This window comes from Synchiropus splendidus, chromosome 11 (genome assembly GCF_027744825.2).
Source record: "Synchiropus splendidus isolate RoL2022-P1 chromosome 11, RoL_Sspl_1.0, whole genome shotgun sequence".
NCBI classification, from domain to species: domain Eukaryota; kingdom Metazoa; phylum Chordata; class Actinopteri; order Syngnathiformes; family Callionymidae; genus Synchiropus; species Synchiropus splendidus.
Genome location: NC_071344.1, coordinates 7,952,177 through 7,977,352, shown reverse-complemented (window position 1 = coordinate 7,977,352; position 25,176 = coordinate 7,952,177). Strand labels below are relative to the sequence as shown.

Genomic DNA, 25,176 nt, shown 5'->3' with positions numbered 1-25,176 from the left:
AAGAAAAAGCTATTCTGACGCGTGTGTTGTCCCAGTATAAGCTACTTCCTGATCAATACATATTTGTGGAACACGTTTCCTTTAATTCATTCATTCTAAACTTCTGCGTCCTGTTTACGTTGGATTGGGAACTCTGGGTGGTGAGAAGTCTTCCACCTTCGGACTGGGAAATTCAACATCAGGCATCAGAGTTGGGAATGTCCCAGTTCCGAGGACAAGTGGAAAGCAGCACTGAAGTAGTTGGTTTCCTGCCTCCACGAGATTTCCCTGAGGATTTGGGACACAGAAACTTTCCCACAGTGTCACACACGCACCCACATCTGTCAGCGTTGTAAACAAATCACACAAGTAAAGTCAACACCCACACGCTCATGAGCTATAGCCGCCCTTGACACACACACACACCTCTCTGTGTGCTGTGAACATCTATCACACAAGCAGCCACCACACCAACTTAAACTTAAATTCAATCATAATAACCTTGTTATTGAAGTTGTAATCCTCAAATTGAGGCTTGAGCTTGTGGGGGGGCGACATCGCAAAAGGTCCCCACAATGAGGTGTGCTTCCAATAACTGGTCCCCACAAGTACAGCTATACAAGTCCACATTGACACATAGGTCAACACAGAATGAAACAAAACTGAAAAATGAATTTAAATCTTTTAATAATCTACTTCTCATAAACACCAGAAAAGGGAACTATGATTCACGGTCATGCTTTATTCTTAAAAAGAATCAAAGTCTCTTTCACAGTCTCTCACTCCTGGTGTTTCCTCTCCTGCGCCACTATACTCTTTAAATATGTTCATCAGTTTGTGATCTCAAACCAAAATATCATTGATTGTCAACACAAAATCTTTCTTAGCACCAGTACAATAAAACTGTACTTCTGCCTTTTTTCTCGAAACACTCTGAGCGAGGGAGGAATAAAGGGATTCTGACAAAAAAAAAAAAGCACCAACCTGACAAAGCAACTTCTCCCCAGGATCAGACACACAAGAGGTCAAATATATTAATGACTATTAAATAAAGCAAAAAAAAACAAAAACAGTGTGGAGAGAGCACTGCAACAAAAAGCACTCAGAGGGAAGTGGGAGCAGGTTCAGGACTTGTCCTTCGAGGGGGATCCACAGGACTCGTGGACACAACGGGAAGCTCCCAAAGTGTATGTGGTGAAATGGCGTTCCACTTGAGGGAAAAAAACAAACACAAATCCGAGGATTCAAATTTCTGCAACTTCCTGGTGGTGCGTTCATGTGCTCGCTGGAACATCACACTCATGTGTCTTAAATGATGTGACTGTCCTTTAATTTGAATTTTGAAAAATATTATTTTATCAAAGTTTGCCTTGATTTTCTGAATAGACATTTATTTTTCATTTTTTTCAGACAGCACATGAAGGGACTAGCTGTCACTAAGTCAGGATTTAAATCAGATTTAGATGAATAATTTCAACCTAATAATTTAGAACAAAAAATAATTCAGAAAATCAAGGCAGACTTCTTCACTTGAACAACACTTTTTAATACTTAATACATTTAAATAGTATAATTCAAATAATGCTATTTCAATAACTAAAATAAATATTTGGGTTGTGAAAAAAAAGTGTGACTTCAAGTGAAATTCCTACAATGATGTAGATAACCAAAGCGGACTTTTATGATCAAAGGTTTTCCCTCAAGTGGAGGCTTTCAGCTGTATGACATGGTTGTGGTGAGGGAACGTGATGTGGTCTCTCCTGAGACTCCGTCCCGACCTTCAGCGTCTTCACGCCAGAGTTCACACCGACACAATCCTCTGATCAGCTCATGTCAAAAATAGCTACACAAAAGTCTGCGTTCGCCTGACGCCTGCTGAACTTCCGCTCTGTGACGGCAGGTGAGTCTGGTGCCATCCTTGTTTTAAAAAAAAAAAGGTTTGTTCGCGTATTTCAAATATAGAGTTGAGAACCTGAAAGCTGCTGACCAGCACCGGCCACTCCTGCGTGCAGGTCCGTGAAGTGGCACCGCTGCGATCTCTTAATCTCCTTCTGTCTGAGGTCAAAGGTTATCGGTGTCAGAGTTCTTCAGAGGCTATCGACTCTTCCTGGTCTGCTCGTCCTCTTCCTCGTCTTCCTCGCCGAGAAAGTGAATGGATGAGCCTAGTAGTCTCTGCAGTTCCGGCACACACCTCACCAAGTGCACAAGTCCCTCGTCTTCATCGCTCCCGTCTTCCTCCTCCTCCTTACTTTTGCCTTTTCGTGGCGACGCCAGCCCTGAGCTCACTTGGCTGACCAGCACCTGGCTGCAGAATTCGTCCCGTGAGATGCTGACCACCTCTAGGTGCGGGTACTGGGCCTGGAAGATCCGCTCCGACACCTTCAGGCGCTTGACCACATCGGCCAGGAGGAACCAGTTGCAGAAGCTGCAGGGGTGAAATCGGATTCAAAGTCAGCACCATTTGGACGTTTGGACCCTTGCTGGGTATTGAGCTCCACATGAGTCATGCTACAGCTCCCAGACAGTGTCGGGGAGGGCATCATAACTTCACGGCTGAAGGGTGGAGAGCGTGACTCACCCTTGTGCTAGTGACACCTGAACATGGTAGCAGGGCAGAAGCGGTTCGGATGAGAGTTCAAACACCAGACAGTCTTTGTCCGATTCCACTTCCGGGTTCTTCGTCTCGCTCGTCTCCTGCTCCTGGTTCTGCTCCGTGAGCAGGAAGTCCCAACACGGTTCCTGCTCCGTCTCTGTAGGACAGAGGTAAGGTCAGCATGAGCTGTACCAGGGTGCCCCCTAGCGGCCGTCTACTGTACAGCCGCTTCACAGGCTTTTAAATTGGCAAAACATCAATCACGCAGTTTCAAAGCTCGTTTTGTAACCCAAATAAGATCCATTTAATAACTTAAAAGTAAGAAACCACTAAATATTTTCTATGGAAACAGAATATTTTATTACTTTTTGTTTTTAATGGATTATTAAAAAGAGAACACTGAGAATTTCCTACCAAACAGGGAGCTGCTGTAGAACTCCCACGACGTCTGGGGATCCTGCTCCCCGCGGCCCTCCAGGTCAGTGAAGTACTCTGGAGGGAAAACACGAGTTGGCGTTCAGACACAGGAGCACACAACCTGGTATTTATGTACAGTTTCAAATACACATTGTCTGAAAATTTAAATTTGTTTTGCAGCAGTGAAAAGTAACTTTATATAATAGATGAAAAACACACTTTGTGAGTATTTAATACTTGATGCTTTCAATGTTATCTGTAATTCAGTAACACTCTGTGTTGTGTTCACCGTCCAAGAGCTGGGGCCTCCTCTTTATTTGATCCTGTTGACTGTATTATTTTGCATTTCTTTCTGGTTGCCTGCCTTAAATGTCCCCATGGTAAATAACATGTCACAAATGCATTGTGATGAAGTTTCTAAAACAGTGTGGAGCGAGATATTGCTGTACAAAGTGAACAATTGCTTAAAAAACAATTGCTTAATGTTGATATTTGGAGCTAGAACTGTCTGGTTCAAGGTCAGCAGTGGTCAGTACCTATCAAAACTGGTCTAAAAGCAGTAAACCCAGGCTATGTGGGGTCTGAAATTGGGTTTTTTGTCTCATTCCTGCATCTATTGGCAGGCTGTTTTTGTTTAATTGCTCGAGTTAGTTCTTCATTCAATAGTCTTTTTAGCAAAACATTGATTTAGGTTTCTATGCTGTTCATATTAAATCATCAATCACAGCTCACGTATGATTTCACCAGCCTGTTCCTTTATGTTTACAGCAGTCAGCGAAGCAGAGAAGGTGATCTGCAACAATGTGTCTTCGTCTCATTCATCTCTGAGTTTTCAGGTGTCGTATTTCAACACATCAATTCAATGAAGGCAGGAAGCAGCCGCTCAAGATGGCGGCATTTTTATTTGCGAGTAGAGGAAGCCACTGCAAAGTGAAAGCGCTCACCTGACAGGAAGTCCTTCATGCTCTGACTGTGCGCGAGCTTGACTGGCGTGTGTCCAGAGTAGGTGGCGAGCGTCGGGTCGGCGCCATGATTGAGAAGCAACCACACGATGGGAAGGTTGTCACTGGCCACTGCGTCATGAAGAGGCCTGTGAGGAGAGGCAGATTAAAACTTCCAAGTTCAAATAAGATCAGTGGAGGATTTCACTCCCAGTATTTTTTAATAAAAAAGATGACACCTCGCTCTCCTGTCAAGAGTTCAGTTTGCCACTTAAATATTTTTTTCATTCAGCAACTCAGAAGACTAAGAATACAGTGAAGCTCAACTGAAGAGAATGTTGTGTTTACTATTTTGTTTGATTGTTATAGTTACACAAAAGGTTCATAAAATACCGCTGTTAAATGTAGTACTTAGAAACTATGTGAAAATACATTTATTTTTTTATCCATCAAATACAATATTGATTTTTTTAAACCCGTAATTTCTCTGTTTTCTTTTACAGTACAAACTCACAATCTATTGCAAAAAATATTTGGCAAATTGTGTTTCAATGATTTTATGTTTTTTATGCATGTTTTTTTACACTTACAAAAATAATAATTCATAAAATGTCATTGTTTTTGACTACATGTTGGTAGACACACATGAGCAATGGTATTATGCTTAATAAAATAAAATATCGTCATAAAATAAAAAACATAATACACAATATTGAAAAGCAAAATGGAATTTAAAAACATTGAAACTGGCCACCTCCTTGCTGTGAGGCCCCAGGGTTCCCCCGAGTCTCACAGCAGTTTCTCACAGCTCTTACCGTGTTCCGTCCTGAGAGCTGCAGTTGACATCTGCTCCGTGTTTCAGGAGGATCTCCACGATCTGCGTCCAACCCCGCGAGCAGGCCTCGTGCAGAGCAGTGTAGCCGGCGTTGTCCCGCCTGTTGACCTCTCGGACATCCTTCTCCAGACAGTACAGAACCACTTCCTGTGGCACCAGAAGGATAAACACGCTTACTCTCCTGTTTATTTTGAATTTGCCGAGGTGCACTTTAAATAGCCTCCTACCTGGTAGCCCAAACGAGCCGCACGCTGCAGCAAAGTCTCGCCAGCGTTTTTATTCACGATTAGCCGACGCACCTCGGGTGGAATAGGCCTTTTGGGAGAAGACTCCAAATCTCTGTTTCTTTTATTATTAGTCGGAGAGTTCAGCAAACTCTTGGTAGATGGAGGAGTACTGTCTTCTCTTTTCACCTCAACCTCATCTTCATCAAGAGGAAGTGACCGTTTGGTTAAGCTGCCGCGTTTGGTCTTCGTCTGAAACACACAAGCAACATGTAAACATCATTTAGCTTAAAGCTTCTTGACAAAATGCAGACCCACTGCAGTTCACAGCTTGTTCATCCTGCTCTCACAAGGTTTACCCTCAGCATCTTCTTTTCCTTTCGGCTTCTCCCCTCATCTTCCTCCATCTCACTCTGTCCTCTGCTTCCTCTTCTCTCAAACCTACAACCTCATGTCCTCCTTCACCACCTCCATAAATCTCCTCTTTGGCCTTCCTCTCCACCTTCTGCCTGGCAGTTCCAACCTCAACATCTTCCTACCAATGTACTGGCTCTCTCTCATCTGTACATGTCCAAACCATCTCCATCTAGCTTCTCTGACTTTGTCTCCTAAACACCTGACATGTGCTGTCCCTCTGATCGACTGCTTCCTGATCCTATCCATCCTGCTCACTCCCAGAGAGAAGCTCAGCATCTTCATCTCTGCTACCTCCAGCTCTGCCTCCTGTCTTTTCCTCAGTGCCACTGTTTCCAAACCATACAACATTGCTGGCCTCACCACCTTTTTGGACACTTCCCCTTTCATCCTTGCCCTACACCCTTTTGTCACACATCGAACCTGACACTTTTCTCAATAATTCCATCCTGCCTGTACCCGCTTCTTCACCTCTTTCTCGCACCCTAGATCGCCCTGGACAGTTGAGCCACAGTACTTAAACCTCCCCACCTTCTTTATCTCTGCGTCCTGTAACGTCACCTGTCCACTTGGCTCCCTCTCATTCACACACATCTATTCTGTCTTGCTGCGGCTAACCTTCATTCCTCTCCTTTCTAAGGCAAACCTCCACCTCTCTAGCTTGTCTTCCATACTGACCACTGCAAAACACGACGCAGATATGTGTGTACTACTTTAGAGTAAAATGAATGCCATGAAAGTTGACAGGAGCAAATCTGGCAACCAAATAATAATGATTATTTAGTAGATAAATCATTCAAACAAAAATGTTTGAAACTGAATAAAGTTTAAATGGGTTTTAATGTTATAAATAGCACACTTATCGGCGCTGAGGCAAAGAAAAACAATAAACAAGGCAACCTTTAAATTATTAAAAGCTAGATGTGGTCTTTTATTAAAAATAAATGTTATAGCGCTTCACCTCTGCTACACCAGGATTTTTTGTTTGTTTATGTTTGATTTTTATTTTTTTTTATTCACTTTGGATATTTTCTTATTATATTTAGAATTTATTTCTCTTGTTTATTGGACTTTGATGTTCATTCGTTTTTCTGTATTTTTTAAATACTTTTTTCACATATATTAAACACATCAGGGTAGAGCGGGTCTCTGACCTCGAATGTCTGCACAGCCACAATTTACTGGGAGGCAGTCACTGCATGTTGAAGCATAAGACTTAAATTTCAAAACATTTGTAACACTTAGGGGTCAACTTAACCGCACTTGTATTAATTCCAAACTTTCTTCTTCTAAACTCATTCATAAACATCAAAATGAAATGTTGAAATAGAATGTGAACTTCAGGAGAAAAGAACACTGACCCTCTAAACCACAGGGAGGCGATCTAAGCTAATGCTAAAGCTACAGCTGTGAAACTGGGCATCTAACCTTGGACTCGCTGCCGTCGCACAGGTGTTTGCTTTTGAACTTCCTCTTCCCTGAGGGCTTGTCGGGACGTTCTGGTGACAGCTCACTGTCCTGGTAGTGGATCGAGCCAGAGCGGGTGAAGGGGGGTCTCCGAGGGGAAGGATCTGGACTCGAGGCAGCAGGACTCAGCTGAGAATCTATAATGACGGTGGAATTACAGAAAATATTTAATACTGAGCAGCAAGTTGAGGAGACCATTGCCAAGACTGGGGAAACCCAGGACAGATCTGCCATCCATCGTTGGGCTTCCATGTCCACCAAAGGTCCAACAGTTGTTGAGCTGCGATGCCATACCTTCTGCAGTAGTATCCTCCTGCTTCATGGAGTCCGATTCCTCCAGCGTCTCCCCATCCTCCAGTTTCTCCGTAATGTAGTCGCCAGTCTGATACTTCTTACTCCTGTACCTTTTGCGCTTCTTATGAGCCGACGAGTCTCCGTCCGTCTTGCCCTTGTTCTGCTGAACTGTCTGATCGGGCAGAGGTTTTGAGCGAGGTCGCCCTCGTGGACGGCGTGCTGGTTGGGTGGGTGTGGATGGGGGCGAAGGCGGGGTCGGCAAGAGAAGAATATTTGGGGGTGGAGGAGAAGGTGTAGCAAAGCCCCAAAGGTCGTGTCTGGCTTCATCGGCTCGCCGCCGTCCCTTCCTGAGTCTCGGGGAAGAGATGTCTGGAGAGTCGCTCTCGTTACAGTCAGATGTGTTCTTGGCCTCTGATCTCTCCGAACTGACCTCTGCATCTGATGAAATCAAGGCAAGCATGTTGTTTGTTGGTTCTGTCAGTTTATTCCACATGCCACTCTAGTACTACCGGTCTCAATGAACCTGATCCAAGTTATGGCTCAGAAGGATACACCCGCTAAACCCAGGGAGGTAAACCCACTCACACCAGGGGCCACAATTTAAAGCAGTAAATATTCACTTCCCCGCCTTTCTCACTCAACATCTTGCTCACCTACGATTAAACCATAGAATAAAACTGACAGTCCACGATCGGTGATGTTACGAAAGCGACGACGCTGCATCCTCAGCGAGACGTCACAGTAAGACCAGAGTGACTAACTGTGTTGAGGGGCAGCCCTACTTCCAAAACTCAGATGCACGGGGCTTCTATTTCTGTCTGCATTTCACTGGGTTCCACGATAGTCCAGAGTACAATGGATCGCTCCGGCAGGGCGTCAATCGATGGAAAGCAAAGTGGACCTGGTGAATTTTCTAAGATCTACACTGTATGCAGACTTTAAATCATGCTGTACGCTGAAGTGTCGCCATGACGACGGAGCCGACTGTGAATTATATACTTGGTACCACGGTCAACAAGGAAAGTGATGAAATAAAGCGCAAACATGTGAGACATGGGCAGACAATCCAGATAATCTTTCATTGCTGTTGATCAGCTCCTGCTTGGTAGTCATGGTGCCTCTGTGACTTCTGGACTGGGTCGTCAGATTTTATATTTTATATTCACATGCATTATAGACAGTCTCGTTTTGGGGGGAATTCTTACACACACACGTCACAACCCACATGTCAAGCTCTGGCAGGCCACAAGGAATAGCATAGCAGACAGGGTTTGACCCTTGGGCCTCAAATTTGACACTTAATTCTCTATAACTCCATGACCATCCTTGTTTCTGATACGCATATTTCCAATTTCATTTCGCGTAAACATCACACCTTAACTAAAAAAAAAAAATCATCTTGGAGCTACGACGTTTAAATGCTAATATGCTAACAAACCCACTGCAAGTATTCATAAGGAAAAGCAAAAAACAAAGTGGGAGAGCAACCAGTTCTGACACCTTTGCCAAGGTGCCCTTGACCATGGCACCGAACCTATGCTTCTTGTCCCCCGCACAGTAGCTACCCCCTCGCTGAAACATCTCACCTATTAATAGCTCGACATTAGCCATGTGAGTGCAGCATTGTGACACGGATGTGGGTAGTAGGATTCAAAATGCTAGTGTGAGATTCATCATCAACACCGGGGCCGGATACATCCATTAGCAATAACAAAAAAGAACAAAGATAACAAAATTGAAAAGAAGCAACAAGCCCTTGGTTACTGAATCATTGTACCAGGCTATTGGCTAGTAGTGCTGGTAAACTCCCAGTTACGGTTCCAGGTGACGTTGCCCGAGATTTCCTGGTCTGAAGGTAGGAGAATTCTCACCACCTCGAGAATACAATCCAAGATATCTTTTCGAACGTCACTACTTTCTTTAGCACACCGAACCACGGCGTCATTCCCAATCCCAGCTCCAACTTCCTACTTCCAAGGTAAATGGAACGCAGCATAAATCTTACTCAACCAGCGTCATTAAAAGGAAATTATATGACAAAAAAATCCAGTTTTCATCCGTTACTGAAGTCAGGTCCAATATTAGCAACATTTATTGTGGCAAATATAAAACTGAATAAAAGGGGAAGTGTGCACAGGTCAAATATATCAAAACATTATCTTCCCATAAAAGTCATTTTAAATGTAGAAGTCATGGTTTAAGGTGTTTTTGGAAGCTGCAGCAACTCACTTTGCTAAAACAAATTGATTCCATCCAAGCAGATGAGGATCGGGTCCTGGGTCTGAACGTTATTGACAAACCAAAAAGTTTACCTTGTTTAGTGGCAGTTGATTGCTCTGTTTTGCAGGGTTGGGCTTTCTCCGCTGGAACCTGCTCAGCACTCTGCAGGGACTGTTTTCCCGCCGACAGACTCTCCTCCAGAACAGGTGCACTTGGTTTCTTCGGCTGAAATTCAGAGGGTGTGAGCGTGAACTTGGTGGATGATGGATCTCACCATGCTGTCTGGGAAATAATGACTGCTCGGCTCACCACAGCGGCTCACAATTAAAACCATACTGGTACAATAGTTGTTAATAGTGACTGCGAACTGAGCTGATTCAGAATTTGACATCATATGGGTGTGATTCTGATTTCACTCACCTTCTTTTGGCAAGGCGCGTTGTTTGGACTATCTTGCTTTCTCTTCTCCGCAGCCTTCTTTGACAGATCTGGTGATGACTTCACCTTCACGGGCTTTTTAGGACTGGCATTCTTTTGTTTAATGGCAGCAGCTTTTGCTTTGGTCGGCGACTCTTCTTTGGTTCCGTTTGTCGTCTTCTCAAACTTGTCATCTCGCGAGCGCTGGCTTGTTAGGATGGAGGCGACGATACCCTGGTACTTTTCACTGCGGGTGTTGTCCGACGTGTTACTTTCCGTCTTTAGTGTAGTTCCTTCCAAAACCTGGGCTAACTTGCTGTCCATCCGGTTCCCATTTGTTGATGCGCTGCCCTTGACAGGATGAGAGTGGCCGGTGGGCTTCGAGGAGCCATTCTTGGCCCCAACTTGTTTACTGGTGTGTATATCTGTGCTAGCGTCCAAAGTCCCCATGGCGTTAACCTTTTCAAGTATTTTCAAAGCGTTACTCGAGTCCCCTTGGAATGACCCACAAGCCCTTTTTTCCACCGAACAGAAAAGTGGGTTTTTTAGGTTCGTATTTCTTACTTGGGAATCACTCATCAGCGTGTGACTGTCAGCTAGCCTGGACGATAGCACCCCTGCCTGAACAGTTCCTGCGAGCGCAGTAGCTTCCAGAGTTTGCTGCTTCACAATGGAGGCGAGGTTAGACAGGGGAGACGTACTGTCCCACCTATCACTGTCCGTTTTGGGGGGGCTCTTGCGCGCACCGTGGAACTTTGAAACGCCTGAACCTGTGGTGGCCTTTGGGGAACCTGGTTGAATTTTCCTAGGAACAGAAAACGCTGGATGTGGATGATGAGATGATTGTTGCCACACTTGACCAACACTGGGAGAGAAGGGCACCTGCGTTTTGATAGTTGCGCTTTTTTGGAGAATATTAGTGGAGCTGGATAGGGCAGTCAGTAGGGCTCCTTTAGCTGGACAGTTCTTACTAGCGCTTGTGCTGGTGTTTTTAACATGCTTGGCACCCTGAGCATGTTGGTTACACTTGGTAAGACAGGATGGCTTCTTTCCTACTGAGGCTAGATGTTCTCCTTGGTCGATGATAGAAATAAGCTCCTGCTTGGCAAAACTCTGAAAGTCATCGCCGAAGGTTCCATCTTTCCCTCGAAGAGTAGAGGCCAGTATGGGGCTAGCCACACCTACATAAGTTCCTGGGATATTTTTAATTGGGTCCTGAGGAGACCCTTTGCACCACAATGGTTTCGGTTCTGTCACCTGGTGGTTTTGTGGCCGATGTAGCTGCTTTTGATTTGATCCGTTTTTGTGTGTGTTGGGTAAAACAGGGTACGGGACAGCGGAAGTATATGTTGAAGAATGGTTACTTTTTGAGTTCAGAAAATCCCTCCGATTGGACTCTGAGACATTTGATTTATTTCCGGCCTCGGTCTTGGAAACCTGGGAGTCAACTACACATTTTGTACGTTTAGATTTAGCAGATAAATCCAGGGGTACATCCCCTGATTCAAATGGGCAAGAAACAGCTTGGTGATCTAAAGCAGCAGGGGGGATTGTTTTCAGAGGAGTGATGGGGGTCTTGTCGATACTGATGTTTTTCTCAACATGATTGAGCTTCCGGCTTTGTGAGGTGATGCTAGCCAGCGCCGAGCCACAACAAATGGCAGCCGTGGGAGATAAAGTGTAGCAGGTGGGCGCAGCGGAGGTCAGCGAGGGGTGCTGCAATGGTAGAGCCATGGTTGGCGAAGCCACGGCAGAGGCCAACGTCTTCAGTTCCCCTGCAGATTTGGTGGTCTTACAAGTTGAATGGTTAGATTTGGGTTTTGAAATCTTTTTGTCCGGAGCTCCTGACTGGAAAGGAAAGGGGAGGGGCTGCATAAGAGTTGATCCGGCAACACCTGAGCTTTGAGGCTGAATGTCTTTCTGATACTGACTGGCAGTTGATTCTCTCAATGCTGCAATCGGACCCAGTGCTGGTGGGAGAGCGATTTTACAAAGTGGAGAGGAGAAATTGGCAGGTGGGAGAAAGGCCACAGGATGGGCTGGTTTTAGCACCGAGTGCTGGAAACCAGGTGGAACGCTTTTTTCTGATTCCACTTTTGACGTCACAAGGCCGTGACTGGGCTCGAGCGAGTCCTCTGGGCTGACTTTTCCTCCAGTTGACCGGTGAGGTGCGGGGAGGGCGTCAGATTTTAATTTAGGTGTGTCTTCTCTGGTGTCTGCCCTATTCTCTGAGCTGCGGAGGACTGGGCCAGACATCGACGCATGGTTGAGCTGCTGAGGTGGGGAAAGCTGCAGGCTGTGGTTGTAATTGGAAGTGTCCGGGCAGACTCTCGCTGTCTTACAGTCTGTTGTTGTAGTAGCTTTGTTTTGCTGACTGAGGGTAACATCTCCTCGGAACTCAGGGGGTAGCGTCTGGGGGGGATTTCCCACCATAGTAGTGGACGCTTTATTTGGAGCACTGATCTCTCTGCTCACCGTGCCGCCATCCCCTACATTCATTAGTGTAGGATCCACCTGAGTAATAAAACATTTTAATTAAAAAGAGAAAGTAGATTCAGTCCCGTAATTAAGCCGGAATCGGAAGTCGAACAATTACCTGCATAAGTGTTTCTTTAACACAACATGCTTCGACGTTTAGCTGAGTCAGTCATCCGCAATGATTTCTTGAAATGGTAGGAGTCTATGGGGCATAGAAATGAGATGCAACCGATTACACAAAAAAAATATTTTGCTTTTGCTTTGAAAAACCATCAAAAACTACTCCCACTGTGAATCACTGCACACCTGTGCGAATCAGTTCCAGCCCAATATCTTAATTTTTAGTCTCATCCAATACATGTTTTGGCATGTTTGTCATCTTTTCGCACTATAGCTTAATTTAAAGAATCATATCACATTTTCTGGCACACCACTTATCCATTGTTGTCATAGACAGGAGTAAACAAGCAACAAGCCCACTGCTCCTGGAGACAAACCCTTAAGTAAACCGAGACTTAAGGGCAACAGCACTATGTGAAAACTGCAACAACTCCACCCTAGAGTCCAAACCAATCCCCTCACAGAATCAGCCAGGAACTTAAGATAACAATGTCCAAAACCCCAACACTGGGCCAAAAATAAATAACACTGCAAAGCACTGAGCTTATGACAACTTTACAGAAGGAACAGCTTGAACTTTTTCAGCAATCTTTGCAAGAGTAGCTGTTTGAAGGGCCAACCTTTGCTCCCTAAGTGTGTCAACAAGCCTTGTCGGAACCTGTTGCTGGTTCATCTCTTCCTTCGGAAGATCGTTTTTGATAGGAACTGACAACGGCAGACCAGGAGCATTCAAGAGAAGCCACATTCTGGTGGGAAAATGTGTCCTCACGCGAGGTAAATTAAGTGAAAACAGAAGATCCCCAAACATCATTATGCAGAGGTGAGAGTACCAGCCCTGACATGAAAAGGCCACCATTGCCAGTCAGATGAAATGCTTAATATATACAGAGGTTTGCATGCCACATAATAATTAGCATTCAACGTCATAACTAGTCTCCCAACCACACCGTAGTTTGCATATTTTCTAAAGAAATCTAAAACAAGTAAAAAGACTGGCTAGCATTGCTAACGCTACTGACGCAGTGGGGTTGAGTTCTCCTCAAGTTAACTTCAAAACAAACACATTATTATGCAAATTAGGTTAAACTGTAGAAACACGTTTCAACAATGTTTTCTAATCACATTTAAATGACAATGGTCAAATGGGAATACGTACGCATAGCTATAGTTAGCAATCAAAAAGAGCTAATTAAACTGTAATAGGTTCCTGAATGGTGAGGTTTTACAGTTTTATGTTGCATTTTAAATACAAGAACGCACCACACAAAATAACTCAGAGGTCAGGATGCTACGTGTTATAAAAAGGTGGAACACTGTGGCTCATTGACAACTATATTAGACAAACATTTTTATGGGACCTGTATGTTTTTTCAAAGCTAATTCGAGTTTTGCTCAAGAAATAGAAACCACTTCAGGGGATAGGCATTTTTAAAAGATGAACACAAGAAGCCGGTGAATTCCCAATGGGAAATAAAAAACACACGATTCAGCAAAGACCTGTATCGGTGACCCCAAGATCATCCATCAGTAACTAATGGTTTCCTGCTTGATAAGTGCAGACCAGATGACCCAGTCAGTAGTGATGCCACTGAGCAGATGATAACAACAAAAATTCAGAATTATGATGTCAAAGACCCAATGTAATTACACTGAGAATACCTTCATGTTAAGTTAGGGCGCTGTCGATGTGCGGTGTACTTCATTGAGATTATATTAAATAAAGACGAGTGAAAACCCTCAAATCTTAATTCAGGACAATTTTTAGGTTGTTTAATAACCATGCTCTTTGTGAATAATTATGTACCTGAGGGCTTCTGAGAAACTCTGGAGATATTTACTCATAGAAATGGCTGAGTCGCTGGAGATTATTTAAAGTAGCTAATCTCAAGGCAATATGAAGATACAAAATAACAGTCGAAAATTTTAAAAACTAATTGTTTTTCATTTCGAATATACATATTTTAAAGTAGCAGTAAACGGCCTTAATATGTTTGATATCAGAGGGAAAGGGGAGCGGGGGTAGTAACGATTCATGCAGGTCAACCACGTGTAACCGGATTTTACAATTTCATTAAATTAAATGGTAATTCCTTCCATTTATACAGAGGAGTACACGTGGCAGATTCACATTAGATGCATTTAAGTTCCTGTGGTTGAGTGGGCTCTGTCCAGGTAATTAATCTGCAGATAAATCCTTAATCTCTCTCAAGATAGATGCTCATCCTTCATATAGAAATTTCCCTAACGTGAGTGTGAGATGACAGGGGTTTCCTTTCTGTGCAAGATGCGGGAGCCCCACAGTCTTGTTTCAAAGGGAGCGGGCTGCCACCCAGAGGTCAGAGCCATACATGACCAAAGGGATGAAAATCAAGCATTGGTGTCAAGCCATGGTGCTTTTTCATAACACACGATCATTCACCAGGCTCCATTTCCCAATGAAAAAAGCAGAATCTTTTACATTTTTTTCCACATATCGACGTATTTTCATGCAGCATTTAGACGCATTCATGCCGCCTGTCTTATCACGTTGTGCGTGTGCGCCCGACAAGTTTCCAACAACAGACAATCGCAAAGTACACACATGCTAATATTTGCAGGGGTTCAAATCTGAACTTGAGTGGGTTTTACACAGGTATCTTGGTGCTGTTTGATATCGCACAAATTGCTATTGGTGCGTTATGGCCCCAATGTACATCCGACCGATTGAATTAGGCAAATAAGAAGCTAAAACCTGGAGCCTGGACGTCTCTTCATCATCATCTGTAGCCACAGCAGACAGCGCGACTAAGCCTCACAGGGAAATTAGCAGGTGAGCCAAGGATGAGCGTTCACGCTAGCATAACTGAGACGACCTGCTCAACACTCAACTCTATTGCAAAGTCATTGCATCCACCTCGAAATGCCACGTGAACACTTTCATACTTGCTAAAAGCTTAGCAAGTCTGCCATCACTTGAGAACAAACCCTGTATACATACACTCTTAACTTGGTGGAAGAGAATGTTCCCTATTTGACTTCATTAACACCACACTGAGTACCATGATCTCAGAGTTTGAGGTGCCGATCCTCATCCCTAATGCTTCACGGTGTAAAAAACAAAAAGGAATCCGCATTAATCATCATCATCATCCAAATGAATATTAAATTGTCTCACATTGAATTAAGTAAATGCAGATGTTGAAAATGTCCACCTCACCGATGACCAAGTGGCAACATAACATCCCCACTTTGGTGTGGGAACATCTCAGATCCCATCAGTCCTCAGAAAACGGACGAAAATGTTATCCAACAGATAAAAAGTTGGAGTCTGACGATGGCACTAACTGCTCCCATATATTGAATTTTCAACTCACATCCAACCCTGATGATCTGTCTGGTCACAAAAAAAAGATCCCCAGTGGTCAATGGACAAAATAACCCACACATTACTAGCATAGTTGCTGTAAACAGAATTCAGAAGAAACTGGATGAACCAGCTAAGGTAGACAAAGAGCTCAGTACCATCAAATCAAAACAGCTGTTAAGCAAATACAATATATTTAGCAGGCAAAAAGCCATCATTGGTTGGATCAGAATATACCATACTGGCCAGTAACCATTCAAGGTTAAGTGTCACATGGCTCCTATTGTTTTGGTATGGATTGAACAGGTAAAATTAAAAGGTCGATTCTCAGACATCCTACCTTAAATAAACCAAATATGATATGACCAAATGTAACATGTAAAATCAATGAATCAAAATGATTTTTTATGTAAATACTGCATGCACCCCTCAAGCTACTGCGTTCCACCGGTGCTCAGAAAGAGTGAGCAGTTGAACGGGTCCTCAACTTTCACGTTTCTTACTGAGCGTTTTAAATTCTACTCCTGCCTCTGAAAGAAGTGAGGTGTGGACAAAAAAGAACTCTCACAGTTGGAGTGTTTTCAGTCGATGATGATGTTGAATGAAACTTCATCTCATTCAAATCAACTAATAATGTGGGCGATCACCTGGTGAAAATGGTGGTGATGCGATGACAGTCACATTGGTCGAAAATGCGTTGAGTCAAACGCTCAATGGGACCAACCCAGAACAGATCATCATTAAAATTCTAGTGTCGGTTTATAAATATATGCACAGATGATGCGGGCCTGACATCAAATAAAACGCCTCAATCTAACGCGAGCGTTGACCGAAACAAGAAGGCGCTGAAGTGGCGCTGGGATCCAGGAGTCAACCATCAAGTGCCTCCTCGCAGGTACGAGCCCACAAGATGAAAGCGGCCCAATTAGTGCCGGGAGCTGACCCCCTTCTTCCCGTGGACATCTTGTGTCGTGGGAGCACAATGTGGCTGTGTGTCACATCCCCGCCTGATAAGGTAAGTCAACATCGATGCGCAACAAAACAAGGAAGAGCGAGTCAACTCCAGGTTTCCATCAACTGCTTCGCTAGAAAGTGGACGGGCCGATAAGTAACACGGCGGAGGACGACCAAGTTATTACGCAGCCTTCGGAGCGGGTCACTGCCGAGACGAGGGAAAGGGGGCAAACAATATGCCGAAGTCCAGTGAGCAGCACCGGCAGCGGCAGCTCCCGGCGGCTTACATGTTGAGACAGGCTACTGTTATTTATCCCCGGCCGACCTGACGCCAAGTGCTCCCGTCTCTGGTAACGTCGCTGCCTCGGCGGACTCCCTGAGCCACTTGAGCGGCGAGAGGCGTCCACCGAGCCCCCGGACCCACGAACGTGTGCCGTCCACACTCTCGTCCACGTTCGGGCTGCTGTGGAGACAAGCGAGGTCTGAAAAACACTTACGAACCCTTCTCATCCAGATGGCATGTGAGCGTCGTACACGGGGGACTCGAATCCGGCAGCGTCCAGCTTCGTCTGCGGCTGCTCACTGATCTCGACGGTTTTCGGTTCTAAAAAGTCCGGGGGGCGGGAGGCTGGGAGGAGGAGGAGGAGGTGGGAAGGGTAAGGGGGGTCGCCAAGACAGTCCGTTCCGTATCTCCGGTCTGCTTGTGTGAGGGGGGGAGGCGAGTTTTAGCATGGGAGATGTAGTGCTCGCCTATCCACGCCCAGGAGAAGACTGGAGCGGCGCGGAGCGACCAGCACTACAGGTACCGGCATGCATCGCGGGATCTCGCCGCTCAGGGGGAACAGAGGATCGCGACCAAAGAGTGTAACGGTGCGCAGAACTGAGAAGCCTTATCAGAAGCAATAAACTATTATTTATGCGCCGTGCTGAGTCCAGAGAGTGTTATTGAGGAGCAGAGGTGACCGGCTCCAGTCGGGTGACTTGTCTTGACCCGGGACCTTGTGAGATGACTTGACTATGAAATAAAGCCAGCAAACACACAAAAATAAAAAACACACTGGATCATTTATATGAAAAACAACGCCATACCCATTAAGTGAAACATTTAGGAACTGTCTTGTCACATTAAACCAAATTAACTTGGCAAATCTATCTATAAAACATTTTCACCACTGTCACAAAGCCCTTGCTCCGTCAATACCAAAACAAAACATTGTTGAAAAATGCTTAAGCTTTTAAGCTACTTTTGTAAATACATCTCAAAAAGTAATGACTTTTGTTAATGTAATTTTTACACAGGAGAGTCATCATATTAAGAATGTACTCACACAACATGACAGGTTTTAGACTATCTGAAGGCAGATCAAATCAAGCCGTTTTCATAAAATATTTTTACTCTGATTTACAAATGTTCTTATACTAAATATATGTTCACCAAACTACACATATTTGAGAGTATACAGCATAGCAATGCATCTAGGTTTTCTCTAAGGAATTCTAACACCATTAATCAGGAGTAGTTTTGATTCCCTGAACATCTTGTATGTGAGTGGTCGCTATTTCAGGACAGGTAAACTCAGATTTAAGTAGAGGTTGCACAGCTCAAACTCATCGCCAGAGATGCTTTGAAAAATGTATGAATGAAAACAAGTGTGAGCATGATTTTTTGAGACATTCAAACTTCCATTATGTTCCAGTGATGAGCCAGTATTGTGATCAGCGTAACTTGGGATGACGCTCCTGCCAACTGCATTTAAGAATGCTGCCATTATTAGACAAATCCATAGGTTTTCTTATTTCTTTTCTTCCAGGACAAGACAAAGTGCTTCAACAGAAATTCAGTTGTCCACAGTGGAACTTGGAGCAGGGGATGAGAGGCAGATGCATGCTCACATATAAAGAGGGACGATGCATCAAAACGGTACAAACTATTTCAATAATCGACTGATTCAAAATGCACATTCAGCATTAAAAACATTTTTGCTAACTCGCAAAAATACATGAGCCATTTTGAACCTCGGACTCATCCAGCTTCAGCCAGGTATCAGAGTCAGACAGCCTGACCACAGTGACTAGCTGATCAAAGTTATTCACATCGGTGGTCATAATGTCATGGAAGCTTGATCGGTATGAAACAAAGGGTAACTGAAATGAGCTTACTTAACAGCATTAGCTGCTGTGCTGCTGTTGCTAAAAGGAAGTTTCCCTTTTATCTGTAACAAGTATCAACCATCATGTTGTCATCAAGTTCAGCCTCATCATCTCTGACGAGTGATGCAACGGTGGCGCGATGGAGGCTCACTTTGAGGGGCCAGTTGAAGTGCCAAAGTGGTTTTAGTCAAGCTGCCAGAAGACAAACATCCCCAGCACAATCCCCCGTACTAATGCTACCAAAATATATTTCCTCCAGCGACATCCATCTAAAGGTATTTAAAATGATTTTGCCATAAACCATCAAGGACGTTGCCTTGGAAAGCTGTTGATAGTAAAATGAAGCCTTTTGGGACAAAAAGACTGTGGCAGGAGCAATTGGTTCTCATTTGCCAAGAAGGTTTCGACCATGGCAAAGGCAGAGCAGCCAGTGTGTGTGTGGTGAGAGGAAGGTTTGGCGTGGCATGTTTATATTGATTAATAACACAGCTTTAATCCCATTTAAGGAGCCATTAAGGTCTGAAAATGTGAGATAACATGACAAACTGTAACAAAAAACATTTTGCAGCCATTCTTGTCATGTTTTCAATGTGGACCTACGACATATTTCTGCATTGAAATATTTATAAATGATAGCACGCAACTGAAAAACTCATAGAAACTCAGAATACTGTACCTGCAAGCATAACATTATTTACAGCTACTTTGACTTGTATGTGAAAACCCAACCGCTATTTATGGCTAAAAACACAATTTGCCAATTCTGCGTTTGTAAATCATGTTTACTAAACCAGGTTTCATCAACAACAAGGAGGAGTGTGGAGTGGGCTTGGCACCGCTGGAAAGCACCAATATTTCATCTGGTGTAACAAAAGCTGTTGCTCTCTGAGCGCTCCTCAAGCTGGAGAGGTGTGTGACAACCCTGCATACCGCGTACTGTAATCAAAAGATGATCACAGATAAAAATTCAATTTTATAATCCAAGTTTAGTCGCAAAGTCACTTTGATTAAGCCTTTTGTCTAGGATGGGTCCTTGGAGTTTAAGACGCGAGATCAAATCCATGATCCCCTTTTGGCACACTAAACAGAAGCATTTAACATGTGAGACAATGTTATTTTCTGACCAGTCCATTGGTGCGTATGAATGTGCCAAATGGCACATTAATGGATTTTTGTATATTGTACTTTAAATATATATTTCGGTATGCCTCGTTTTAATCACGGCTTCAACATTTTAATCCCAGAATCTACATTTTTGTCAATTTCTGTCTGACATAGTTTAATATCAATAATTGTACTTGACTCGATATTGTACCTTTTATCAGCATTTTCAACTTTTCAATAACTGCTCTCATCTCACACTTGTGTCCGGTAATATTCACTGTTCAGTCTTGACTTATTTATATCTATTTCATCCAAGAATGTCACATTGTCATCTCGCACTCAGTATTGATTATCATCATTGTACCTTTTTTCTTTCATCATTTTAACTTTTGATTTCAATTGTAAAGCCTTCTTTATCGTTCCAATTTGTGGTTGCCGCATCGAGTTGTCCTCCTCCACCTAGACCCATCTTGCACCCATGAGCTTCACTGGTTGCCTTCCTCGCCCCCTCCTCGCATCTCCATCCAACCGCTCCTCAAATCTTGTCCTTTCTGGTCCCTCCCAATGAAAACTTTTTGTCAGCCTCTAAACCACAGGCCTGGGGGCCAGATCCTGCCCTCCAAGTCATTTTCTGTGGCCCACAAGAGCTTTCAATCTGTACAGTTGGCACAAAATTTCATTCAATACTAATTTACACCAAAAACTAGACCTCCACAGCACGTCAAGGTCACCAGGATTACAGTGCACAGATTACAGGCTGTTTTTTTTTATTGGGTGGAGATTATTGTTATGATGGAGATCCTCCAATAAAGGAAACAACTAACCACAGAAATGCTTTCTGTTTATCCAGTTATGCTGCAGTAATTTTATTTGTTTAATATGGACTGTCTTTTCATCAAACACTGCTGCCGCTGGCGTTTTTATGTGTACAGTTTAGTTCTGGTCTGGACCCATTTTCAAATGGATTTCAATGGTGCTGATGCCATTATAAACGAGCATCGCATCCGATAGGAAACTAAGGCGGATTATTGCATTTCCCTCAGCCTCAGCTTGACACCATCTAGCCTGGCACAGTTGCTGTTACTTTTCAGTCACTGTCGATCCTTCCACCCTGTCTGCACTCTCACCTTCAACTCTGATGACCTCCCTCCAGTTCTTTACAATTGGATTTCATTCGACATCATGCAATTTTATCTCAATACATTTTAGTGATATTCACTTTTTTCCTTATTATATATTTTAAAATAATTATTTCATAACACTATTTAACCAAATCAACTCATCAGTATTTTTTAAAAACTTATTTTATATATCTACCACCATGAACTTTGGCGATGCCTTTTTATCTGTAAAATTTTCTATTGACAACTTATTTAAAATCAGAAAACGGACTTCAATCATCCAGTCCTGTTTGCAAGTAGTGATTGTATTTTTAGTCTTATATGTGACATGCAAAACCATTTCACTGTAGTCCACCAGGCAAAAGGGTGGAAAAGATCAAGTTTCCAACTCAACTCACAGATATTACTGTTGTACTGAGAAGACAACATTCTTCTTTCAGAACTTAAAAGTGATTTTCATTTATACATGTGACTTTCATCTAATCATTGTCACTCTTTCCCATTACATTTTTGCATAACTTCACCTGTTTGATTAAGCTTTTAGTTTAACTATACAATTCAACCTTTGCAAAACTATCGCAGGTTGTCAAAAGCTTTATGGACGAGGCAGGGCAGCAATGTGGTCAACTTGGCTTTTAAATCATAGCTCCAACACAACTCATAAATCTTACTTATAACCAAACTTTTGTCCTCCTTCAACTCATAACTGGTGTATTTTAATCCAATTGTCAAGGTATGATCTCATAACTGATGTACCCAGGATTTCCTATTTGAAATCCAACCTGGTAATGTTCAGCCTTTTTTTCATCCCCAAACCCAAGAGGTCATTTGGAAATCAGTTATGAGAAACGTTTCTCCGCTGCTTGCATCACCATCAACCATCATCCCTGCCCTGAAACAAAAACATTGCATCTACATCCAGCGTTACCAGGTCAGTGGGTGGAGTGGTCGAGCCCCTGCTTCAGTGTCCAGAGATCCACTCATGATACGGACCACATCATCAGAGTCATCACTATTGTCCGTTTTTGTTGTTGACTTTATGTAATTTAACGGACATCACTTTCATTTTGCAATAAAAAAAAACGGTCCCACGGAAGCTCCGTGTGACCGGAGGAGCCAGTGCTGGACAAAGACCGTGTCCGCTGAGAGCAGCAAACTACTTCCTATCCAGCCTCCAACTGCCCTGCACTCGATAATGGCTGCATGTGAGCAGCTACATCGCTGACAGATGGCTTAATCAAAAATTAGGAAACTGAAAAAAACACGCGTGGACGGAGGGCATCGAGGATCCGGGCAGCTGACACATCACATTCAGTGACCAGTCGCTCGCCGCGGTTGATGTCTGGAAAACTTAGTTCGCATCCAGACTGTGATGTTCCGTGAAGGCACCATGACAGTCGCGGGCCTGATGTCACTCGGAACAGTGTCGCCTACAAAGTGGTCATCTGTCTCCTCTAGGACTCGCAATCCGGACAGATCGGAGTTGTTGCAGGCCGTCAGAGACCGAGACGTCCCGACTAAGTTTCACCTGATCCGGGCTCGGTGCCGCTCTCACTTCCATCTCCGCTGATGAATTATTCCACAACAAACAGACGAGGCTGAGGTTCGCAGGTTCATAAATGGCTCGGGCATATCCGAACATCGAGGCTCATCACTTCATGGTAGTTGTTCCGTGTCGGCTTAAGGGGAACAGACGCGTGGACAACACACACACACGCGCGCACACACGCCAATGTCATCTCGACACACAAGTTGCCTCCATACATGTGACACGATCCGACATAATGCCGCGGGAGAGCACCGAGACATCTCCGCCTCTCCCGCGGCATCCGCGGAGACGATCTATCACGTATCCAGGTCAAAGTTTGGTGGAGTTTCACTCGCCCCAAATGCCGTTGAGCAATGCCCCCTGCTCGCCAGTAACGCCTTTGTTATTAGTAATCGCATGCTATTGCACCGTCTTACCTTGTCTTCCACTGCCGTCCACGGCCACGACGCCTGCACGCGGCGCAACAAGCGAGCGTCGTCCACGGGGATCCTTCCGTGTCGGGTCGCGGATGCGATTTTCAGGCGGAATGAGCGGAGAATGTAATTTTGGTTTGTCCTCGCGATCTTCCCTTATTGCCAGTTTTCGGTCTGCAGCAGCTGGAGATGAAAATCGCGCACCCTGGGTCCTAGCGCCGACTCGAGCCCTACAGGTGAATAAAGAAGAAGTAGACCGGTGATTCGGTGCCGATCAGCCCCTCGGTGCCTCTCTGGATCAGTCAGAGTGACAAAAATAGCACGATGTGTCAAGAAAGTTGGTGACAATTCGACTGAAACGCGTTGAAATGACAAGCTTCCTCTGATATTTATGTACTCTTACTTGCGTTTTGGGTCGAAACATGTGACTGACGGGTACATTTTAACACGATCCAGTCCATTGAATCTGGGCTCCGTTGACCATATTATCCAAGTCCTTGTCAGCTGAGCTTTTCCTTTTTGAATAAATGAGCATAGTGTAGCCACCTGTCTGATGCTATATGGGTTTGAAACTGTGCCCTAACTATGTTGTCCAGTCAGACAGCGATGACAAACTAAATGCTGGCATGAAATGAATAACATAAATTAAGAACAGCCCTTGGTCTTGGTCTTTTTTTGGAAAGCAATTGCTGTCTTTCAGAACATTTGACTGGATCTTGCAGTCCTTTGTCAATCCCCCCGGATAACTGTTTATGGAATCTCAACCAATCCCCATGGCTTGTGTGAGCCGCTGTCCAACCGCATTTCCCACCTGTGTATCATCATTTTCACTACCACCTTGGGAGTCATGTATGTCGCAAAACGCTCACATTTGTCCACAAATAGGGTTGCAATTCAGCCATGAATCATTTTGAATCGATTCCTAAATGTCCAAATTGTGATTATTTACATTTATAATGGACAGAACTAAGCAGCTTAGCTCACCAGTGCAGCGCACCGTCACCCGAACACTACATAGGGTGAACGTAAACAAATATGGCTGACCACAACATCCACCTCTCACAATGCTTTGTCTCTCAACCTTGTGTAACACGACATCAGTCATTGTTGTATTAATGAGCTGCTGAACAAATCTGCTCACATACACACAAACATTCCCCACCTCTACCTCTCAGGCCCCGCCCATCCAAACGTCCATCAGCCTCCGCCATTGTGAGGAGCTCTGTAAAACAACTAAGACACGCTACATGCTTTTGTAGGGCACTCATTTTTTACTGGCGCTTTGCAAAGGATCTGCCTCAAAATCCATAAACAGGTATTCAAAACACTTTCAAATTCAAATAATAGAGGGACTGTTTGTAATTTTGAATTCATTAGACAGTATCATTAATCAAATTAGTATTTGTGATGTACTCTTTTTTTATGGACCGTGACTTAAATTCATTCAGATGGTTTGCGTCTGAGTGAAGTTAAGCGGTGAAGCGGCTGGGATGAGGATCAGCACCTCTAAGTCTGAGACCATGGTTCTCAACCGGAAACGGATGGATTGCTCTCTCCAGGTTGGGACTGAGATCTTGCCTCAAGTTAAGTCTCGGGGTGTTGTTCTCATGTGAGGGGATTAGGGATTTGGAGATTGGTCGGCGGACTGGGGCAGCAGGGGCAGTATTGCAATCCCTTTGCCGCACTGTTGTCCATAAGAGAGAGCTGAGCCAGAAGGCAAAGCCTCCATATACCGATCAATCTTCGTGCCGACCCTCACCTATGGTCATGACCAAGAGAGCAAGTTCCCGGATACAAGCGGCTGAAATGGGTTTTCTCCGAAGGGTGGCAGGCGTCTCCCTTAGAGATAGGGTGAGAAGTTGTGTCACTCGGGAGAAGCTCGGAGTAGAGCCGCTGCTTCTCCACATTGAGAGGAGTCAGCTGAGGTGGTTCAGGTATTTCATCAGGATGCCCTCTGGAGGTGTTCCAGACACGTCCAGCTGGGAGGAGACCGAAGTGTCCACCCAGGACCAGGTGGAGAGATTATATCTCTATGCTGGCCTGGGGATCCCCCAGTCAGAGCTGGTGGATGTCGCTCGGGAGAAGGGCGATTGGCGACCGGCAACGGATAAGCGACCCGGCAACAGATAAGCGGGCGGTGAT

The 25,176-nt window shown here is 44.3% G+C and overlaps 1 protein-coding gene across 4 annotated transcripts; it reads right to left on the bottom strand.

The window, feature by feature from the left end:
* Positions 1-657: 657 nt before the first annotated feature.
* Positions 658-23,200, bottom strand: bcorl1 (BCL6 corepressor-like 1). Of its 4 annotated transcripts, none has more exons than XM_053879673.1 (12): positions 23,038-23,200; positions 12,398-12,481; positions 9,805-12,315; positions 9,477-9,609; positions 7,165-7,602; positions 6,832-7,007; positions 4,993-5,241; positions 4,746-4,912; positions 3,934-4,079; positions 2,987-3,064; positions 2,558-2,729; positions 658-2,404 (listed from the first exon to the last, which is right to left on the bottom strand). In XM_053879673.1, exons 2-12 carry the CDS (start codon positions 12,401-12,403, stop codon positions 2,074-2,076), a joined length of 4,407 nt encoding a protein of 1,468 aa, XP_053735648.1. In that variant the 5' UTR covers positions 12,404-12,481; positions 23,038-23,200; the 3' UTR covers positions 658-2,073. The 4 variants fall into 4 exon arrangements, with proteins under 4 accessions (XP_053735648.1, XP_053735647.1, XP_053735649.1 ...); XM_053879672.1 differs by lacking the exon at positions 23,038-23,200 and adding an exon at positions 17,198-17,357; XM_053879674.1 differs by lacking the exon at positions 23,038-23,200 and adding an exon at positions 17,194-17,328.
* Between the last annotated feature and the right edge of the window lie 1,976 nt (positions 23,201-25,176).

Coding starts and splice junctions, on each gene's coding strand:
- bcorl1 (XM_053879673.1), bottom strand. Junction 4,080..4,745: donor AGCTCTCAGGACGGAACACG/GTAAGAGCTGTG, acceptor CTCTCCTCACAG/GCCTCTTCATGACGCAGTGG. Junction 3,065..3,933: donor CATGAAGGACTTCCTGTCAG/GTGAGCGCTTTC, acceptor TTTTCCCTCCAG/AGTACTTCACTGACCTGGAG.